The sequence below is a fragment of the Paramisgurnus dabryanus genome, chromosome 13, assembly GCF_030506205.2.
Source record: "Paramisgurnus dabryanus chromosome 13, PD_genome_1.1, whole genome shotgun sequence".
NCBI classification, from domain to species: Eukaryota; Metazoa; Chordata; class Actinopteri; order Cypriniformes; family Cobitidae; genus Paramisgurnus; species Paramisgurnus dabryanus.
Window position 1 is genome coordinate 20072725 of NC_133349.1, and position 20926 is coordinate 20093650.

General features: G+C 37.1%; 2 protein-coding genes across 3 annotated transcripts; both read right to left on the reverse strand.

Moving 5' to 3' along the window:
• Window positions 1–309: 309 nt before the first annotated feature.
• Window positions 310–9589, reverse strand: abhd16a (abhydrolase domain containing 16A, phospholipase). The gene is made up of 20 exons (XM_065245821.2): window positions 9432–9589; window positions 8546–8602; window positions 7849–7915; window positions 6525–6611; window positions 6320–6405; window positions 5186–5259; window positions 4976–5083; window positions 4725–4839; window positions 4552–4653; window positions 4290–4353; window positions 4162–4211; window positions 3311–3434; window positions 3039–3143; window positions 2880–2943; window positions 2652–2708; window positions 2505–2567; window positions 2338–2414; window positions 1492–1590; window positions 1262–1308; window positions 310–973 (listed from the first exon to the last, which is right to left on the reverse strand). The coding sequence occupies exons 1-20, from the start codon at window positions 9531–9533 to the stop codon at window positions 890–892; spliced, it is 1632 nt and encodes a 543-aa protein (XP_065101893.2). The 5' UTR covers window positions 9534–9589; the 3' UTR covers window positions 310–889.
• A 1317-nt stretch (window positions 9590–10906) lies between these two features.
• Window positions 10907–20539, reverse strand: g6fl (g6f-like). Of its 2 annotated transcripts, none has more exons than XM_065246120.2 (12): window positions 20386–20539; window positions 19052–19375; window positions 18691–18960; window positions 16844–16876; window positions 15916–16230; window positions 14914–15168; window positions 12350–12424; window positions 12130–12249; window positions 11923–11996; window positions 11715–11741; window positions 11247–11293; window positions 10907–11119 (listed from the first exon to the last, which is right to left on the reverse strand). In XM_065246120.2, exons 1-12 carry the CDS (start codon window positions 20474–20476, stop codon window positions 11098–11100), a joined length of 1653 nt encoding a protein of 550 aa, XP_065102192.2. In that variant the 5' UTR covers window positions 20477–20539; the 3' UTR covers window positions 10907–11097. The 2 variants fall into 2 exon arrangements, with proteins under 2 accessions (XP_065102192.2, XP_065102190.2); XM_065246118.2 differs by having other exon boundaries at window positions 12130–12252.
• Between the last annotated feature and the right edge of the window lie 387 nt (window positions 20540–20926).

Consider the following 20926-nt stretch of genomic DNA (forward strand, 5'->3'; position numbering starts at 1 on the left):
ATGGGGCTATGCTAAATGCTAACACATTCACGACGCACTGTACATAGATTAAGTGCATGCATTAAAAAAAGATTGGGATGTATTATGTGTCTAATTTGAGGTAAGAACATGGTAAAATATTGAAAAACAGTGGTGTTTTCCTTTAACACTGACACGCCATGTGAATGTACCTTAGTTGAATCACAAACGGCACTGATTTAAGTTTCAAAAAAACATTTACAATCACACATTGTTTAACTTTTAAATAAAAAACTGACTTAAAGGTTTTATTTCATATGTGACAGAAAATATGGAACACGACCACAAAAAAACAGCATCCCTAATTTAATATTAATATGCAATATAACATTCATGACATTTTACGATACATTTTCATATTCATAATTACAATGCTCACAAAATAGAGGATAAAATGGACAAACATAATCGAAAAGAGATGAGTCCGTATCACTGAAACTAACATCACGATGACAACAAAACGGAGCGTCAACAAATTTCCAACCCTCAACCATTAAATAGGCCATCCAATAATTTAAAAATCTCCTTAAATGTATACAGAAAACAAACTTTTGTCTTAGTCGCAACTTAATGCTTCCCTGCTTTGTTCTTGACTCAAATGTACCGGTGTGTGATTCCCTTTATCCTCTGTTCTCAAGCGCTCTCTTCTGTATCTCATTGGTCGTCTTTCTCTATGGCACAGGTGTCAAACTCAGTTCCTGAAGGGCCGGTGACCTGGAGAGTTTAGATCCAACCAGCTCCAACACACCTGCCCGGACATTTCTAGTAATCCTGAAGACCTTGATTAGCTGGATCAGGTGTGTTTGATTAGGGTCAGAACTAAACTCTGCAGGACACTGACCCTACATGAACTGATTTTGACATCCCTGCTCTATGGTCTCCAAGGACGCTGGAACTCAGTGATGGGTAATGGAGTGCAATGTGTCGTCTCAAAATTTCTCATGTGTTTTCGTGCCTGTGACAGAAAGGAAAAGGTTGGTACCCAGATCGATGACTTACTGTGCTACGATTGACAGATCAGGAAAAACTTCTGAGGTTCTGGAAAATTCTGCAAATTAAGCTAGATAATGCATTCAATCAATTAATCAAAGAATTATGGGCCATTAGGGGCTGGCTAATAAGGTTGTAATGGTTATAATGAAGTGTGTGCGTGCATCTAGTAGCATAGTACTTTCTAGGTCCAAATTTATGTAGCACAGCATGTTTATTTCTAGATACACTTGTTTGTTGTTTCCTAACATACCAGAAATAGAGCGAGCTGTCTTCTCCCCTCCAATGTCATGTCCTCACCTGAAACATAAGAGATGAGATTAGACACCAGGCAGTACTGAAAAAAACAAGAGCTGCCAGCCATACAGATGAGAATCACTGCTGAAACACGAGTCTAAGTCGATGTTTGCACTGTGGGACCTGAGTCACATGAGTTAGTATGTGAATAACACTAGAGACTAGTTAGTTACATGGAGCACGTACCAACACTCCAGGGAAACAGAATCTCCCTCTCTGACTGATAGGACTGCAGCACAGACAAGCACCAATCATCATCCACCTCAAAACTGGTGTACACGGATTCTGAAGAGCAATGGGAAAACATTTTAAAGGGGACATTTCACAAGAATTTTTTTCAAAGTACATGTGTGAAGTTTTAGCTCAAAATACCATATAGATAATTTTTTATAGCATTATAGTAGAATTGACACATTGAAAATGTGCCTTTTTGGGTGTGTCCTTTAAAAATGCAAATAAGCTGATCTCTGCACTAAATTGCAGTGTCATGGCTGGATTTTGCAGATTAAGGGGCGGTATTATCCCCTTCTGACATCACCAGGGGAGCCAAATTTCAATTACCTATTTTTCACATGCTTGCATAGAATGGTTTACCAAAACTAAGTTACTGAGTTGATCTTTTTCACATTTTCTAGGTTGATAGAAACACTGGGGACCCAATTATAGCACTTAAACATGAAAAGTCAGATTTTCATGGTATGTCCCTTTTAACCAATCTTCTTAAACAATTTGTCTCTGAAATTCCGGCTAAGGTCTCATAGTCGAATTATAAAATTATTAGGAGCATCAAAGTTTGCTTTCAACCATGAATTTCACCATGATTTCCATCTTTGACATGACCTTACTCAGTCAATATTAAAGATATCAATGTTATATTTTCACAGAATGTTCTTTACATTATGTAGGATGATTTTGTGTAGCAAACAGTAAATCACAAAAAATAAATGACTATAGCTGGGTTTTCACAGGCAGGGTCACATATAACACTGACTCATAATGACTGTATAATTATTTTAATGGTTAAAATCACACCTCCTTCTATTTGTGTCCCAGCTGCAAGCCAATGCCTCACTGCTCTTATAGATTCATCTGTCATGACCTTAGGATACCTAAAACACATATAGAGAAAGAAATGTGTGTAAACACAGTCAAATCTTATTAAAATCAGATTCACTGATTGGTGTGAAATCAGGTCAGACCTGTACTGGAGTAGTTTGAGCAACAGATCATTTCCTCTGTTGGACATGATGTCTTCTGGACCCCTACGTGTCAGAAAACAGTAATGGCACATTAATAATGTTTTTGACTTGACCGACACTTTTGTTTTTGTGTCTTGGATAACTCACGTGGTTGTGATGATTTCATCTTTAGTTCTTCTGATCAGTAACACAGGGCCCTGGTACCTGAAATTAGAATTTATAGTATTAATGCAATGAAAAGATAAAGAAACCAAGTATATAAGAAACAATTTATAAATCATGGATATTTTTTTCTCTTAAAATAATAGAAAATACCATCAATAATACAAAATAAAGACTAATTAGTAGTTCATTTTAATAATGAGAAGGACTTACTTGCAAAGCTGATCTGCATTATTTAAGTTCACATACTGTCTCACTGTGTGAGTCACCAAAGGTCCTGCAGGAGTCGAAATAGAAGAACATCCATCAGTACATTTGGGTCCTATAACCTTTCAGTCACTTAAGTGGAGATGAAGAAAGCCCAACACTTACTCCAACTGTCTGGCATGACCTTCAGGGCAAGGGGTAAGAGGTCATCAAATGAAGCATCTAGAACCAGACCCTGGATCTCGAGGTATGACATCACAGCCCAGCAGGCTGAAATACAGTAACGTTATTGTGATGTTCGATAGAGAAAAGGTACAGCTGCTGACAGGTACAGAATGAAATCGAATCACTTTTGCCATTCAGTGGTTTTCTGACTTGTGATTGGTCAGGTGGATCTGCCAGATGCTATTGCATATTTGCAGTGTGTGGCTGTTTACCTGTAAATCCTCCTATTGACCAGGCGTACACAACAATGTCGTTCAACTGGAAACCCAGTTTGTTAACGGCAAACTGAATGACAACATCCATCGCGTTGGCCTCATTTTGAGGAAATGGAACTCCCTGATAAAACAAAAGTGCAAATAAATAGTTATAATGATGGTGAGGCAGACTCCATGTGAGAAAGTAAAATGTTCTCCAAAAAAAAACTTAAACCTTTTTATATTTAAGAATTATGTCAAGGTAAGGATCTTTTACTATAAAAATACGCAGCCCATTCAATCAGAATTTAGTAAAAAATTGACATTTCAGACACACAAACAATAGCCAGTGAGGAACAGATGACATAAGCCCTATTCGGACGGTTATTGTTTCTCGTGGGGACATAAGATATTTTCATCATTTACAAGGGGGTAGTTAATGATTTTATAGCTGTCCGAATTCTGAATGTCTGTGTTTTTCGAATGATTTTTTGTTCTTTGTCAAACATCAAGGTTATGTGGTAATTTAATTGCTGTCCAAGTCCAGATCTCTGAGTTTATAAAAGGAGATCAATGTAAAAGTCATTCTGCACTTCCTTTTAGACCACTAAAAAGCACCGTATGTTCACGTGCTTCGCGTTTATTCTGCACCAGAGATGCGTCTTTCTTTGCTAGCATTGACTTTTCATAACTGAAATGATGAGAATTATGGGCACAATCTTTCGAATTATAAACTCACACTTTCACCGTAATTTTATCTTCATCCGAATGCAGGAGCTTTATTGCGTAGGAGGCATGCAAATATATTTTTACAGACATCCTCATGAGAAACAATTACCGTCCGAATAGGGCTATAGTGTGATACTTACTGTACTGCCGCCAAACCCTGGGTGATTCCAACCCAACACTGAATATCCACCTGTACGCAGAAAAGAGTTTAAATAGTGCAGGATTGTTCAAACATAAAACGCAAACACACTGAGACACACAGGTTTACCATCCAGTGGTGTGTTCATGCAGCCGACCTCATAAAACCCTGCGTTTCCCTCACAGCAGATCACCTGTCATAAACACACATTCAATATATTTTACATTCACTCATTCAAGTTGAATTCAATTGTGCACCTGTATAGCTTAGTCACAGAGCATTGCATAAGCAGGTCATGGGTTTAAACACATACTTTCTACAATGTATCTTGCAATGCACTATTTGGACAGAAGCGTCTGCCAGATGCATAAATGTAAAATGTAATTCTTACCAAAGTTTTACCGTTCGGCCCTCCCTCTTTCCTCCGGTCCACAAACATTGTGTCGATCTCATTCCCATCACAAGCCACCAGTTTGTTCCGTTGACCGTCGTACTGAATAGAACCAAGGATTATTTTATGTATACTACGTATATTTAAATGTATATATTTAATATGCGTGTTACCTCTTCTACAAGCCTAGCTAGGCCCTGCTGTAGCATGGGTCTCATGGCCTTCTGCAGCAAACCCACAGAGCCTGGATACAGCATTCTCCGACCGAACGAATGAGCTATCAGATAACTACAGGAAACACATATTATGCATAAGAACCTATTACATGAAACGCTGTGCAGTACAGCCCTGATAGTGTAACTGATTCTAGCTTAGTCGTTTGTTATTTTTGTGTGTGTGTGTGTGTGTATGGTAGGAGTGTTACCTTAAGACGTGGCATGGCAGCGTGCGGACTGAACTCAGCACCGTGTCTGCTGTTCCTCTGTGTTTGGGTTCTGGTTTTAGCAGTGATACACCACCTTTTGACGACTTCCTGCAGACAGAGGAAGTGTGTAAATACATCAGTTACATGTTAGTAATAATAGTTAGTAGGTTATCTAATGATGACATAACAGAGAAAAAGGGCTTCACTTACGGACTACTGACTTCCTTCCAGCTAAAATCTGCAGGCCAGTGTTTGAAGTCAAAGTCGAAGGATGCCAGTTTTTTCTGCAGGGAAAATATCATGAAGGAAACCATGTAATGAGTTAATTACATTTTAAGTAATACTATGAGAAGGGTTCTACAACATACAATTTATTCAGTCTGCCACCATCTTGATTCCAAACCTAAGCTGTCGGGGATGGACATCCAGAGCGCACGCTTTAAACCTATTTTTTTGTATTAGGATGCTGGTCATTCACCCATCAAAACACAGAAAATGTTTTACAAATGTCCACACTAGAAAGAACCTCAGAAAACGTGGATTGTTAAAATTAGAAGAAACACATGACCTTATTTGAGATGAGAATAGCACATTGTGTACATAACTGTTTTGGATATCAGCCTGTTAGCTAATCGCTAATCTCTCATGTTGTAAGCATATTTACTTTTCTTTAAAAAATATAGTGCAACAATACAAACTTGTATGACAACAACTAAGCATACATCTCCAGTTTGTATAGAGTATGTCCCATGTATTTTCTTTGTTATATTTTTTTCAAGACATGAACATTGACTAACATGTGATTGACTTGATAACAAGCTATTTATGTGATAGTTTGTTGTGCAAGTACTTTTAGAGGTAAAACCACTTATGAACCCAAAAGTTGTGTCCAAATGTTATTTAGATCCTGCTTTTGTTGATTCTGGTCAATGTGCTTAAACACCTAATGGAGACGTATTCATGCCTTGCGTTTTTTGTAATCTGTACGGATTGGAGATATGTACTTAGTTATAGGAATATATTAGTGTTTTAAAGAAAAGTAAGCATGCTTATAACATTAGAAATTATTGATTAGCCAACAGGCTCATATCAACACAGATTTTATGTAGACATTTTTTTCAAAATTAAGTCACACGTCCCTTCTTATTTGAACAATCCATGATTTCTGAGGTTCTTTGTCCTGTGGAAATTTGTAAAATGATGTATTTTCTTTGTTTTGATGGCTGAATGACCAGCATCCCAGTAGATTTAAAAAGTGCACGCTCTGGATGTCCCTTCCCTCACTGCCTCGTTTTGGAAACAATATGGCGGCAGGCTGAATCATTCGTATGGCTGCAGTTTCACCTTGTTGCTGGATGTGTTGTTCTTTCTGGTCTCCTCCAGGATGGTGATGAACTGAATGTACTCTGGGTTTCTCCAGCGGCCCAACCCTAAAAATAACAAACTTTATTACAAAAAGTTGTAATAAATCATACAAGGAATTAAACCTATTTCATTACACTTAAAACAATTTAATGAGTTTCAACAGAAATAACACAACCATTCTCACCTCTCAAACAGGCCACTCCCAGGAGACAAACCAGCGCTGTGCCAACATACTGACTGAGAGGAACCAGTTTACTACTGCAGATGTACCCTATAGGAAATACAATTATTATACTGGTTGCATTGTATTGATAATCCTCAACATTCTGGCAGGAGTTTGTTCTAAAGCACTAAAACCAAGAATTCAAATACTGAAAGTTGTTTTGACTTCATCCTATTCTCATTGCTATTGCCTTTATGACATATAAATCTAGTTTATATTAATCAGGATCTCACATCAATATGATATACATACAATATTTATGGTTAATATTAACATTTGCCAGTGCAGACACAATATTATTTGTGGTCAGTAACAAATGACACAACACTGTAAACATTACAATGTGCACAACTTATTTGTGTATAACTTATAAGTAACTTATTTATTACACTACTGCTAATCATTTACATCTACATAATTCAAATATTTTATTATTACAAATACATAGCACCTTTGGCACATGTTTGTCTGCCTAACACCTACATGTAAATATAATGTAAATGTGACTCTTACCAAACACAAACAATACATACACTCTAAATTCACAAAGATTTTACACCCGAAAAAAGTAAACCCAAAATAACTTAAAGGATTAAAAACCTTTTTTTTTTTTTTTTTTTAAGAAAATTGACTAATCCTTTAAACACAGCATGTCATCTTCTTTCAACACATAAAAATATAAAAATTAACTATTGTTATAGCCATTTAAACTAAAGCTAAAAATATAATACATGCACACCACCAGACATGTCAGCACTTAAAACAGTAAATGAATTGGTTCTGTACTTACATTACATTCAGTATTTCATGCACAGTGATTAAACTACAGAACAGCTTATTTGGACATCAGTATATCTTAGGTCTGCTTAGCAGAAGTACAATAGACCATCTGGACATCTCTGATACCTCTCATGAACCAGACTAAAAATACATAAGCCCTGCTGTGAGTGCATTATGAGCACTCATGTTATATGACACCTGTTTAACATAACAATGCATCTCAACCAATCACACATGCTCATATATATATGCTGAAAGCATGCAGATAAAACAATTGCCTGATATATTATTCATTTATCTGATGCTTTTATCCAAAGTGACTTACAATTGCTATATATGTCAGAGGTTGCACGCCTCTGGAGCAACTAGGGGTTAAGTGTCTTGCTCAGGGACACAATGGTGTGCCACAGTGGATTATTTTTGCAACTTTATTGCACTTGCATACATACAAATAGGTCAGTTGTGTTGGGTGCTGTGCATGATGCCAAGTGTTCAAGAGATTTACCTTTTCTGTAGAGATAGCAGAGGAGCAATGGAGAACTGTAGTATGACAGAGACCACAGTACAGATGCCTGAAAGACAAGATAGGGCAGACAAACGTAAACTGTCAAAAATATCTTGGATGCTTCTGGCAGAGAAAATTTATATAATTTTTTTATATTCCATGTAATAACTTTGTAACAACACTTTACAAATGAATTATCTGTGAGCTTCATTATTTTTCAAAAATTAAAAATGAATGTGCCCCCATGATCTTAAATCAAAAACGCAAATCTTCTCCACTCCTGGAAGCAAGCTCTCTTTTTTTCTCTTTGTTTATGTCAGGGGTGGGGAACCCTGGTCCTGGAGGGCCTCTGTCCTGCAGAATTAAACACACCTAAATAATCAAATTAAAGTCCTCAGGATTACTTGGAAATGAAATTCAGGTGTGTTTGGAACTAAACTCTGCAAGACAGTGGCCCTCCAGGACCAGGGTCCCCCCCTCCTGGTTAATGTCATATGGTATGGCAGGTGGGCAGGGTCCAGGAAAAGATTGGAGCAATTAACAACATGGCCAAAATTAAAACAATCCAATTAGTTCTCGATGGATGAATTCAAGTCCAGCCAGACAATCGCTACTTCCGTTTCAAAGCAACTTTAAAATAATCATAGGGAAATTTATGTAAGAATATTTAAGTGTGTCATTGACAGTGAACACGTACCCAACCGAGGATGCTGTTTGTGTGCCTTTCCAAACCTTGGGGCTGATAATTCCAGCCCTGTGCAAAAAAACATGACTTTTAGTTAGATGCCCCTTTAAAAAATGTCATACAAAATATCATAGAATGTCAAGTTATTGTTTCTATAATAAACCCCTGGTTGCTTGGAATTAACCATTAATTACATTATTACATTGCATTTATTTATTTAGCAAAATTAATAAATTTCAAAATGCCCTACAATTAGCCAACAGTCATAGTACACAAAGCTACATACAAGTAGGAGTTGAAGCTAGAATAAAGAAACAAATAATACGTTGAAAAATTAGATTTATAAACCAGGTTACATCTATTTTTTTCATACTATATAACAGTTAATAAACATTGTGTGATTGTTGAAAACAGAGAGAGGCTGATTATATTAATTCAGTCAGTCATTATTTAATAACTTCAAACAAGACCTAACTTACACATCTGATAAACGAAACAGAAACAAACAATGCATCGATAGAAACATTGCCATAGTTCATAAGTTAATTGTCTTGCATACCGCAGATGTTTAACGTCAGCTCATCTGTCACTCGACCACTACAACTTATGTCACCTAGGTTAGCAGCTAAGTCATCTTTGAATGGATGTGTCTCAAAAACAACTGCGCTCCCAATCTTTCTAGGGCATCGTAAGTTAGGTATTTTCTGAATGTTTATGTCTATCGGAATGTTCTTAACGCTTATATGATGCTTACAAATGCTGTGTAGATAGACAGCCCAGTAAGTTAGGTTATAAGACTGAACCATAATACAGCCCAGGCCAGCACCTTAGAAGATACGCACTTTATACAAGAATCATACTGTCAGACTCTAATTTAAGATGAAGGAGGAATGCGTACCCTTCGACTCGCTCTTCCGTCAGCTCGGGTCTGGTCCGGTGAGCGGTGGATCCGCTGTAAATTGGGCCCGAAAAGGCACCGGAGCCACATCCAGAGTGCCATTCTCACCTCGGTCAGGAACTACGGCGGCTTGCAAGGCTCACACCTACTACAATCGCGAGATTCGCGAATGCGAAAAACGCAAGGCGTATTTTCCTACGTCATCGTGGAAAGTAGGTCGTTACTTTGGTGCAGTTTTGCTTCTCAGTGAAAGAGATATATATAAGGGTTGTGACAATTAATCGGGCAAATGCGCGTTTTCTCAATGAATGAATTTGAATGAATTACGGTGAAATGCAGCCACATCCAAAAGCCAGGGGGCGCTCTCGCTTAGAATCACCATTTGTGCCACAGAAGAACAGGAAATGTCTAAAGGAATATTTATATCGCTGTTCTTCAGATTGTTTCAGGTATTTTCATGATAATAGAGAATATTTTGAATGATTGTGTTTGACGAGTGTTGCTTTTTTAAATACATCGATGCACATCCCTAATATGTTTTTTATTTTTATTTTTTAGTGAAAGAGATATATTAACTTAGACATATTAGGGTAGTTACGGTGATTTTTGTGGGTGTGTTTGATTATAACTAATTTAAAGACGATTACGGATTTGCATACACACATATTGTGTGAGCCAGGGCTGGTTAGTTGCAACATTCGTTTATTACACAAAATATACACAAAAATATTGTCATGCATTGTTTCCGTAAAAATACTACAGTACAGCTGTTCTTACCACAATTCAAAAATTACCATACATCAAAAGCACAAAAAATCCCATACGATCAGAAGAGCTTGTGGGTGGAGCTTTATCTGCAAGCGAGCTCTTGTGCTGTCCTCAACAGGAGAACTCGCAGTCGCAGACGGTAGGTAAATTTTCAACTTAATAAATTAAACGATTTAAATTGATTAAAAATACACATTCATTTATTGATACACAATCTATGAAAATACAGTTGTTTTTGTTGCGTTCTTGTTATTTCCTATAATTTATTTTCAAGATCTGAAGTAAATTATCTTGTAAGGCCAGTGTTATTACAACACAAATAACAATCCGGAAGTTATCAGGAAATTGGGACATGTTTTTACAGTCCATGGTTATATCTCGCAAAAAAGCACATTCATTTTTTCCATGACTTTTGAATTATCACTAAAATAAGCTCTGCGTTTAACAAAAGTAAGAGATCCTTACATGTTTTGTCTAACAACATTATCTTTACAGATGAATACATATTTTATACATTTTGAAGTGTAAATTTGTTTACTAGAAATATAAAAGCCAAATTTTGACTTCAAAATTCATAAAATTGCTCATATGTGAAGACTATCTTGTTGGACAACACGTCTAAGTGTCATAAACTTTTGTTAAACACAGATCTTATTTTTTGCAATAATCCAAAAGTCTATGGGAATGATTAATTGGCTTCTTTGAAAGGGCAACCAGTGTTAATTCCAGGTTAGCCTACAAGTAAGCATCTCTGTTGCACTTTATAACCAGAGGTATAAAGTGCATAATTTGTGTTAAGTAATTCCACAGTCCTAAGTAACAAATAACATCTCACACATTTTATTTGTTGTTTTATTTAATACACAGCTGTTTTGTCCATTGAATGTTTTGAAATAGCTCAGGAACAGCACTGGTTAGATCTGAAATGAAACGGCATACACAGAAGTCAGGAGAACATTAGCTGGGTGACTGATACACAAAAAGCACATGAACTATGACACGCCTGCACCATGTCCCCCGAATGACCTGGAGCCAATCATTCCTCACCTTTCTAATTCTTTATATACATCCATTTCACCCGTTGGCTTTAGAGCCTAGAGAAAAAGAGAAAGGTATGAAGATGAAAAGGACGGAGATGTTTCAGATTTATTGTCTGGCAGAGGTTTGATTTGGTTCTGCAGCGGCTAATATCACTAATGCAAGCGTGACAGTACAGAGAGGTACACACACACAAACACACACGCACACACACACGCACACACATACACCACACACACACACTGTCAGATAGAGACTTGCTTTTTGGAAAACACACACACACACACACACACACACACACACACACACACACACACACACACACACACACACACACACACACACACACACACACACACACACACACACACACACACACACACACACACACACACACACACACACACACACACACACACACACACACACACACACAATTATTCATTGCTCTGCCCAAGAAGGACCACAATAACTCACCATGTAGACTGCGCCTTGGGGAGATGTCTGTTAGAAGAGGGAGAGAAATAAGAAGAAAGAAACTGATTTAATAACAGAGCTGAGACAGATATGCATTGAGAGATAAACACATGGATAAACAGAGAGGTAGAAAGAAGTAGCTGAAAGAAAATCATTTAATAAAACAGAAGAGAAACTGCAAAAAAGAGGCACTGTGTGTTTCAATCACCTGTCTCAAATCATCAGGATTTTCATAGGTGTTTTCCACCTCTCCAGAGTGACAAGACAGTGATTGCTCAACATCTACATAAACAAACACAGGGAATTAGTTCACACCAAACACACATCAATTGTGTTTTGCTATCCGTCCAACACGACGACATTCAGAACTTTGATGGACAGACTGTGGAGTAAAATAACAAATGCAGGGCCTTACTTCGACTGGTGATGCAACAACCCTGTCTCCATAGCAACACCCCAACAGCTACGGCAATCATGGGGATTAGAAAGAGGAGCGATGAGAGGATGGTAACATGGGTTGATGTTGAAACACTGTCTGCTGGGAGGAGTGTGAGAAAACAGCACAAGGAAAACCAGGTTACTTCCACATAATTGAGTGAGAAGTGTGCTAAGATGAGCTAAAATGATGCGCTTACCTGCAGGTGGCAGTGCAGAGCCGGGATAAACTGTTGTACTTGCATAGTCACGACTACAACATGGGCTAACACTGGCTTTAAGGAAAAGTAAATAGAAAGAAATGGTTATCGCTAAAAAAAATTTATGGAAAAAGCACAGTACATTAAACAGTACATTGGTACATTAAACATTATGGACAAACATTAAAAGCATAAGTATGGCAGACAGGCGGTGGACATGAATGAGCATAATAAAAAATGTTGAAAACCTAAATGCATGTATTTGAAAGATGGATAGAGGCATATATGGAGGCAAAAAGGAACTAAAATGAACAAAATATGTTTTTGACTGAATTTTTTGCATATGGTGAGATGATCTCATCCATACAACAGTGAATCTCATTGTTCTGTATCAGTCTGAGTCTCACTGTTTCCACAATTATCACATTACAGTTTAAAGCAACAGAACATTAATATATTTCTTTATCATTTAAATAATTTTCACTTAATGTTTTGACATCTGTTCTATTTCTCCTTTACACCTTACTGCGGGGAGTAGCAATGAATAAGATTCAAAAATGAATAATTTAGCCTGATTCTGTGAACCAGATCAAACAATTTAGTGAAGAGATGAAATGTGAACGACAAGTACAATTCTTCACAATTTTACATTTTTGAATCACCTTCCTCAAAAATATTTTTTTAATTGCTGTCTTAGAGACAACACTATTCCAATACCAGAAACGTGTAGAAAGTCTATTCTGTGCACCCACGTGCCCCAGAGACCCAATATCTGTGTTTTAAATAATCCATTATGATGGAGATGGGTTTCATGAAATTGATTGGTCGGGGACTGGCACTTGATTGAGCTGTGTTATGGTATGTGACCTCACCAGTGACCTACATCATTCCACTAACTTAATGTTCTTGTCATGCATTATAAAAACTGAGTTCAATGAAGCACAACAAAAATGCAGCCTATCACTCAAACAACAAAACAAATCACTCATCACTGTACTGCAGCTTCCACATTGTGAAAAATGTGCTGCTCAAAGAGCTTAAAAAATGAAGACAACAATTTGCATTTAAACTGCATTCATTTACTCTTTAAAAATGATATCATGTATTTTATTATTTTGTGTTACTTTAACTTGACAAATTAAGTTAAACAATTTCCACTTGTTTTTATAAGTTATGTCAACTTATCACAATAAAGTAGGTTGAATTGACTTGTATAATTAAGCTGTTTAAACTTCATGCTGCATTTTTTTTACAGTGAAAATGTTCCTAAATAGATAGACTTAATTTAAAGGGATAGATCACCCAAAGATGAAAATTCAGTCACCATAAATTTCTTTGTTCTAATGAGCAAGGAAGATATTTTGAGCAATGTACCCATACTCTTCGTAAGCCCCATTCACTTCCATATAGGAAAAAAGAATACTATGGAAGTGAATGGGTCTCAAAAACTGTTTGATTACGAACATTGCTCAAAATATATTCATTCATGTTTATAAAAACAAAAACATTTATACAGTTTCGTAACAACACAAGAGTGAGTAAATGATTTATTCATTTTTGGGTAAACCATCCTTTTAAACTTAAAAAGTTATGTTGTCATGACCAAAATTTGCATCATTATTACAATTACTTTTTTAAAGGCGGGGTGCATGATCTCTGAAAGCCAATGTTGACATTTGAAATCACCTAAACAAACACGCCCCAATACCCCAATAGAATCTGGACTTTCTTTTGATAGTCCTGCCCCACACATACGCAACCCAGGCAACGATGTCGGATAGTAGACACGCACCTTACTGCTGATTGGCTACGAGTGTGTTTTGGTACCTGGCCTGACTCCCTTTTCCAAAGTGTTTTTCAAAAACCATGCACTCCGCCTTTAAGTTATATTTTTTGGCAATTTTTGCCTTTATTTAAAAGTGAGTAAGGAGAGGACAGGAAATTATAGGGAGGAAAGCGGAGTATGGAATCGGCAAATGCCCACGAGCCGGGAATCGATCTCGGGTTGCCGAAAGTGCGAAAGCACCACATGTCGTAGCACTGCCCAACACCATTGGCTCCAACACAATTACTTTTTTAGATACTTTTTAGTTACATTTTAAGAATGTATCTATTTAAACCATTGTAAACTTGGTGCTTTTGACATCATTACACAAGCTTACACTTGTGCGTGAACCACTTACCACACATCAGACACCTGCTGCAGGAAACTTGATAAGAGTATTTAACAGAACTGATAATTTTAAGATAGCAGGGTCATTGTTAGTGACAAGACAGCATTGTCCTAGGCCCTGTGATGAGAGGAGGGGGACTACTATTTTATACTACGGTCAACTCATTGGACTCAGAGGTAATGAGGGCCCAAATTTAGCAACTGCCCTAATTAGAGAAACACTTACTGACCTCATAGGACAGCAAGTTACAAAATGTAACAAAATCAACGAGAAATCAAATAAAACTGGCAAAGGGTACAGAGCACTTTTAACACATGTACATTAAAAAACACTCATCTCATACAAACTAAATGTAAATAGCCACAGGATCTAAACTGTATATATTCTTACCTGTACTGGACATCTGAACATTATAGATGTATTTGACTGAGTTTCCATTATTCAGAGTAAGAGTGCAAGCATACTCTCCAGCGGTCTCAGGGGTCACGGGATAAGGTACGGAGGTCGTGATGCGGCCCAATACAGCATTTATTTCCAGACGGCGACTGGGGTTCTGTACATGAGACCACTTTACCACGTCGACCTGAGATCGCTCCGAGTACTCACAGGTCAGTTCCAGGGAAGAGCTTGATGATTTGGTGCAACCTGATGAATGAATAGATGGATAATTAGAGAGCAAAAACAGTCAGTGAAGGGTTAAATGACCTATATTCATTAAGCAAGCAGGTGGAGCCGGTCAGACGTGGTTGACTGTGACTGATGTACAGTGTCTCTTCAAACCCACGGCCATATCAATCCTGATGTAATTGAGCTGAGCCGTTACCACGGTAATGCCACAACCCACAGAGTTGTCAGCGGCAACGAGCAGGTGTAATTGCACATAATGAGATCTGTAATGAGGCCTACTATAATACATTACATTAGAGGAAGAGGTGGGAGATATATAAAGAAAAGAGAGGAAAGTAAAAGGATTGAGCAAGAATAAAGAAGAACTTAAAGTAGAACAAAGGGTGATGAGATTAAAAAGAAGATAAAACTGAAAGTTGAGACACTGATTGATAGACTCCTGCATGCTGATCTGCTGTGATTAATGTAACAGCCAATGCAATAATAAAATACAAGATCAGCGATGCAGGCACATGCATCATTAAAAATCAATGAACATGCTTATGTGCACATCTGATAATGAGTGGCTCTTTGCACGTGGTAGTTGCAGAATGTAAAAAAAATATATTTGTAATGCTTGTAATCACAACTGACTGTGTTTCTCAGTTGTTTATAGTTTAAGGGCATCACCTTTCCAAGATGAAACAACACTGATGGGAAAACAATACTTTTGCGCTATGTAATAATCTCTGTATGGTATGTGCTGTATTATAAAAAAAGTGTTACCATGTAAAACACTCAATTTGCTGCCTTGGCTGTAAACCTTGTCATCCAGAAAGACCTCACATGTATACAATCCTCCATCGTTTAGGGCTGGGCTTAACAGAAAGGTGAAGTTCCCAGCAGCAGCCAGCGAGGTGGGGTCTATCAAATGGAGGTGGGGCATGGACTCGTTAGTGTAGCTCCGCCTCCAGCGGTCAAACTTAAATATTAGTTTTGGTTCATGATGCTCCCAGTAAAGCATCACATAGTCACCCAAGACAGGAGGGCAGGATAGAGTAACCGATGAATGAGAGAGGGCTGCCAAAGACCTTAGGGTTTCTGCAGAGGACATAAGATTGGAGAAATTATAAAGAAATGTAAAATGACCGAATAAAGAGGCTTGAAAGGCTTGAAAAGTGCAAATAGAGGCAAAAGAACATAAAGAGGAAGCCAAAAGAGTGAAATAACAGGCTGTGATACATGAACAATATCATTAATTTGGACTGATCCAGTCCACATGGTAATTCACTATGCTGCTAGTCGCTTCAGATTCTTTGTTCTTGAGACAGTCAAGCGAAAAGAACATCATGAGTCTGAGAGCAAAGTCATATGGGGAGATATCAAGAATGAGAGAGGCATTGAAATGGGGATTATGTTATTAAGCTTACAGAAAGCTCTTCAGAAACATTCTTCTCTCAAATTTAATAACCCCGATTAAACATTTGCTGACACAGACCATGAGAAGAACAAGCCATGTTTGTTTGAAACAAATAAATTAAGTTAATCAAATTGTTTTAGGTGGTTCAATAAAAAAGCATACAGAATAATTTAGTGTAGTATTTAAAAAGGTCTGTCAAGGAGAATGGTTAAGTGTAATTGCTTTGGGTAAATGCAGCACATAGGGTAGGTCCTATTTTACACATAATACTGCAGTAACAATAGAGTCTTTTACCTCGTGTCATATCTTTAAAAGCAAACACCTTCTCTGAAAGAAAGAGTGGGACACAGAGAAAGAGTTAGATTTGCGTTATAATGAGGTTGTGATATTCTCTGTTCTTCACAGGAAGGCTGTACTTCACACCTGTAACTTAATTTCAATGAGATTATTTTTTAAGATTTCAAACTTTACTAAGTTCAAATTGAATGATAATGAGTATAAGGTATATTGTTGACTAAATGTTTTGTTTTCTGAAATATTAGTTTATATGTTTAAATAGCCATAAAGATCTGTTGTGAATTTTTTTTCAAAATCGACCCTTGATGTCACTGGGACAGTAACCTCTTAAAAAAGTACCATTGCACCTATAGAGTATCCCTTATGGAAAAAAAAAATGTTTTTAAATACATTTCAAAATATACAATATATGGCCACAAAATACATTTGCTGCATACTTTTGTCACAAATTAATAAATTACTGTCATTGCATTATCATTACTGCTAAAACGTTTCGAAATATGAAAACTACATTCAAGCTTTCCAAAGATATACTTTGTTAACATTTTTGATTATACTAGAATACAGCATTCTGAATATATAAAATTAATATGCATTCCTGGGGGGGGGGTGTTATGTAAACTGTCACTACATTACTTCTATCATCTGATGACCTTGAAATATGAAAACAACATTTTGAGAGCTTTCCAGTGATATATAGTTTATCAATATTTTTTGGGTTAAGAATAGGGTTTTAGTGTTATAAAGATGCAAAAAAAAAGAAGGCTGTGGGCCCGTGACCTTTTAGAAACGGACACTCACTACGTCATTTCTTTCCCAAAATGGTGATGATATATGACAACTACACTCTTAAAGGTTTCCAATAATATATAGTTTGTCAAAATTTTTAGGTTTAGAATAGGAAGTGTAACAAATATATAATAACAACATTGGGCCACCTGTGGACCCCTGGCATTTTAGAAAATGCAAAACACTGTAGTAAATGAAGGCTCCCGCTGGCGGGACGGTGACGTTTAGCAGGATATAAATGTTAAATAAATCAATTACTCTCCCATTAAAATTTATTTTATAAAATACTGTTGAAATATGTATTCTATAGGCTTATACCTTTCTATCGATAGTTTGCCATGATAAATTAAAATTTACATCGAAATATTGAAATAAACCCAGGTGTCCCGTATACAGGACAGCGACAGTTAAATAAAAATCTTTTTAACTTATATATTCAATAAACTTGTATTTAGCATAATTTAAAATATATTTTGGTAAAGAATACATTTCTTACCGTAAGGGTTGTAATAGGCTTTATGCATAGCTGCACTACTTCCTGAACTTCAGCCAGCTCCTTGTTTCCTGTCTGCCATTATTGGACAAACTGATTAATCCAGCTGTGCCTGACCTCAGTAGTTACAACAACAATAATCAGACACACCTGGATTAATCAGTTTGTCCAATAATGGCAGACAGGAAACAAGGGGCTGGCTGAAGTTCAGGAAGTAGTGCAGCTTGCCCTTGAAATATATTTTAAAATATATGTTGATATAGGTTAAACCTATAAATAATTTGTTTAAATTCAAATATATATTTAATTAAGCCTTACAGTACTTTCTACAAAAACATATTGGCCAGAGAAATGTATTGGTACACACTGGTATGGTACCAAAGGTTTCTAAAGCTGTACCATATTATGACCTTTTAAAAGAGTACTGCCCCAGTGACAGCTTGGGACAATTTTTTGAACATCCATTTTTTTCTATAAGTGTTCAAACTGTGTTATAAATGGTAACATTTTGTGGGCAACATCTATTACTTGTATGCTGTCAAAAGATATCTCCAAATCTCACCGTTCACTGTCACATTGACACTGTGCTCTGAGACATATGTGCCACTGTTACCATGGACACTGATTCTGCAGGTATAGACTCCACTGTCTATACTTGTGATGATAGGCAGCTTGCTGAGCAGACTTCCCGTGGCGCGGGTGATCTCAGTGTATAGCTCTTTGCCCGAGGGAGACACCCACGTTCCCCGAATGTCCACAGAGGGGGGAGACACCTGAGCTGTCAATCTTAAAGTTCTGTCCAACATGACGGGGGGTGTAGGTGTGACTGTTACTAAGACAGAGAGGGAGAAAAGGCTTTCAGATTTCAGGCATATTAAGATTTTAAACATTTTGGTGTGGTATCTTAATAGCTTAAACTCAACCTTTAACCAGGGTGAGCAGAACAGTCTTCTGCTGTTGCTCTCCGTCCCCACGCTCAATCAAACAGTTGTACAGTTCAGGTGTTGCAGCTTTGAAGGTGAGCGAGACATTTGAAGTGATCTCAAAAGTTCTGCCTTCAAACTTCACGCTCATGTGTACGCGTCTCAAGTCAGGGCTGACTTTTGAAATCAGATTTGACCAGCGTTTCCCTCCCACTGACTTCACTTTCCAAGTTAACAATACAGAAGATGCAGGCAGTGAATTGAAGCAGGATAGGGAGATGGATGCACCCTCACGTACCATGATCACACTGTCCCATACATCACCTGAATAAACAGATTTCTTTATGCACAGAAAGTTCATTCTCATGACATTTAAATTATAACATGTCATATAGCATGATTTACATGTGAATTGCTGGATTAGGAAGCAAAGTAGAGCGTTCATGGTAGTTAAATGCAATTATCAGACCTAAATCATTTTTGGCACACTTAGATAAAAGGGATTCATCTTTAAGTACTTTTAGTCCCTATTGCAATAAAAATTGTTTTGTACTTGAAAATGTAACGTTCTTTAACATCATCTACTCTTAAAGGTGCAGTGTGTAATTTTTAGAATGATCTCTTGACAGAAATGCAAAATAATATACAAAACTATATTATCAGGGGTGTATAAAGACCTTTTTATAATGAACCGTTATGTTTTTATTACCTTAGAATGAGGCGTTTTATCTACAAACACAGAGGGTCCCCTTACGTGGAAGTTGCCATTTTGTGCCGCCATGTTTCTACAGAAGCCCTTAACGGAAAAACTTTTTTACTAAGTTGTCTCCGACGATGACATGTTTTTCCGGTGGCAGCTACTGTAGCTTCTCTATGCATCATAAAAGCAAGGGGTGAGCAGTGGACTTAGCCGTTGGTTGCAATTCGCAACCTCACCACTAGACTTCGCTAAAATTTACACACTGCACCTTTAATACATTATACTAGGCAAAAACACAAAGTTTATGTTATAAAAACAATCTTTAAACATACACTGTAAGAAAAAAATTGTCAAAATATGTACCCCAGCTTTTTAAGTACAGCTTAGCACCAAAGAGTTCATACCTCAGAGGTACATACAAGTACTAAAGAGTGCATATTAGTATCTCAAAGGTACATATTGGTACCAAATGTATACATATCTGTGCCTAATGCTACATAGGACCTCTGTAAAAGGTACTGACCCAGTACGGCTAAGGTACAAAGTTAAGTAAAAAAGTTGCCTGTGTACGTTTAAGTAGTTTGAACTTTCTATTTCAAGTTTCTATCATAAATATAAAAACAGATGTTCGTACCTGTAACGAGAGGAGGGATAAAACATATACCAGAAAAAACAAGTATGACGGTAAGAGAATACATCCTTATGGTGGTGCTGGAGAGAAACATATTCAGAATGTCAGTAAAAACAATAATCCTCAGACACAGAAGACTGAATTTAGTGATCCTATGTGTGAGATTATTAAATGCTTGTGTGTGCATCTTTTCTGCATTCAACTTCATGGACGGGGCAGGAAAAAGCCTGACCGTGGGGGTTGGGTACAGTCGTGTGACAGAAACTGATAAACACAATAAATGTCAACTCACTCACAGAACGGAAGCAGAATTTTAAAATACTGAGGCAGATAAAACAGAAAACAAATTAATATATATGTACAGTAGCCTTAAAATTATGGTCTGTGTGTTTATCTGTCTGCAGTCATTGAATATATAGCCTTGCAATGTGTTCACAAGGATCATATGGGTACACTCTAAAAAATATTGGGTTGTTTTTAACCCCGGGCTAGGTAACTATAGGACAGAACACATTTCTGGGTTAAAGTGACCCAAATAATGGGT

What these genes read in the sequence shown, in the direction of transcription:
- abhd16a (XM_065245821.2), bottom strand. Translation starts at nt 9,533, where the DNA reads ATGGCACTCTGGATGTGGCTCCGGTGCCTTTTCGGGCCCAATTTACAG. An exon ending in CAGGGTTTGGCGGCAGTACA is followed by an intron (nt 3,435 to 4,161) that starts GTAAGTATCACA and finishes TTGTTTTATCAG; the next exon opens with GGAGTTCCATTTCCTCAAAA. An exon ending in GTCAATAGGAGGATTTACAG is followed by an intron (nt 3,144 to 3,310) that starts GTAAACAGCCAC and finishes ACTGTATTTCAG; the next exon opens with CCTGCTGGGCTGTGATGTCA.
- g6fl (XM_065246118.2), bottom strand. Translation starts at nt 20,476, where the DNA reads ATGTTTCTCTCCAGCACCACCATAAGGATGTATTCTCTTACCGTCATA. An exon ending in CAAATTGAGTGTTTTACATG is followed by an intron (nt 15,169 to 15,915) that starts GTAACACTTTTT and finishes TTCATTCATCAG; the next exon opens with GTTGCACCAAATCATCAAGC. An exon ending in CCCAAGGCGCAGTCTACATG is followed by an intron (nt 11,294 to 11,714) that starts GTGAGTTATTGT and finishes CTTTTTCTCTAG; the next exon opens with GCTCTAAAGCCAACGGGTGA.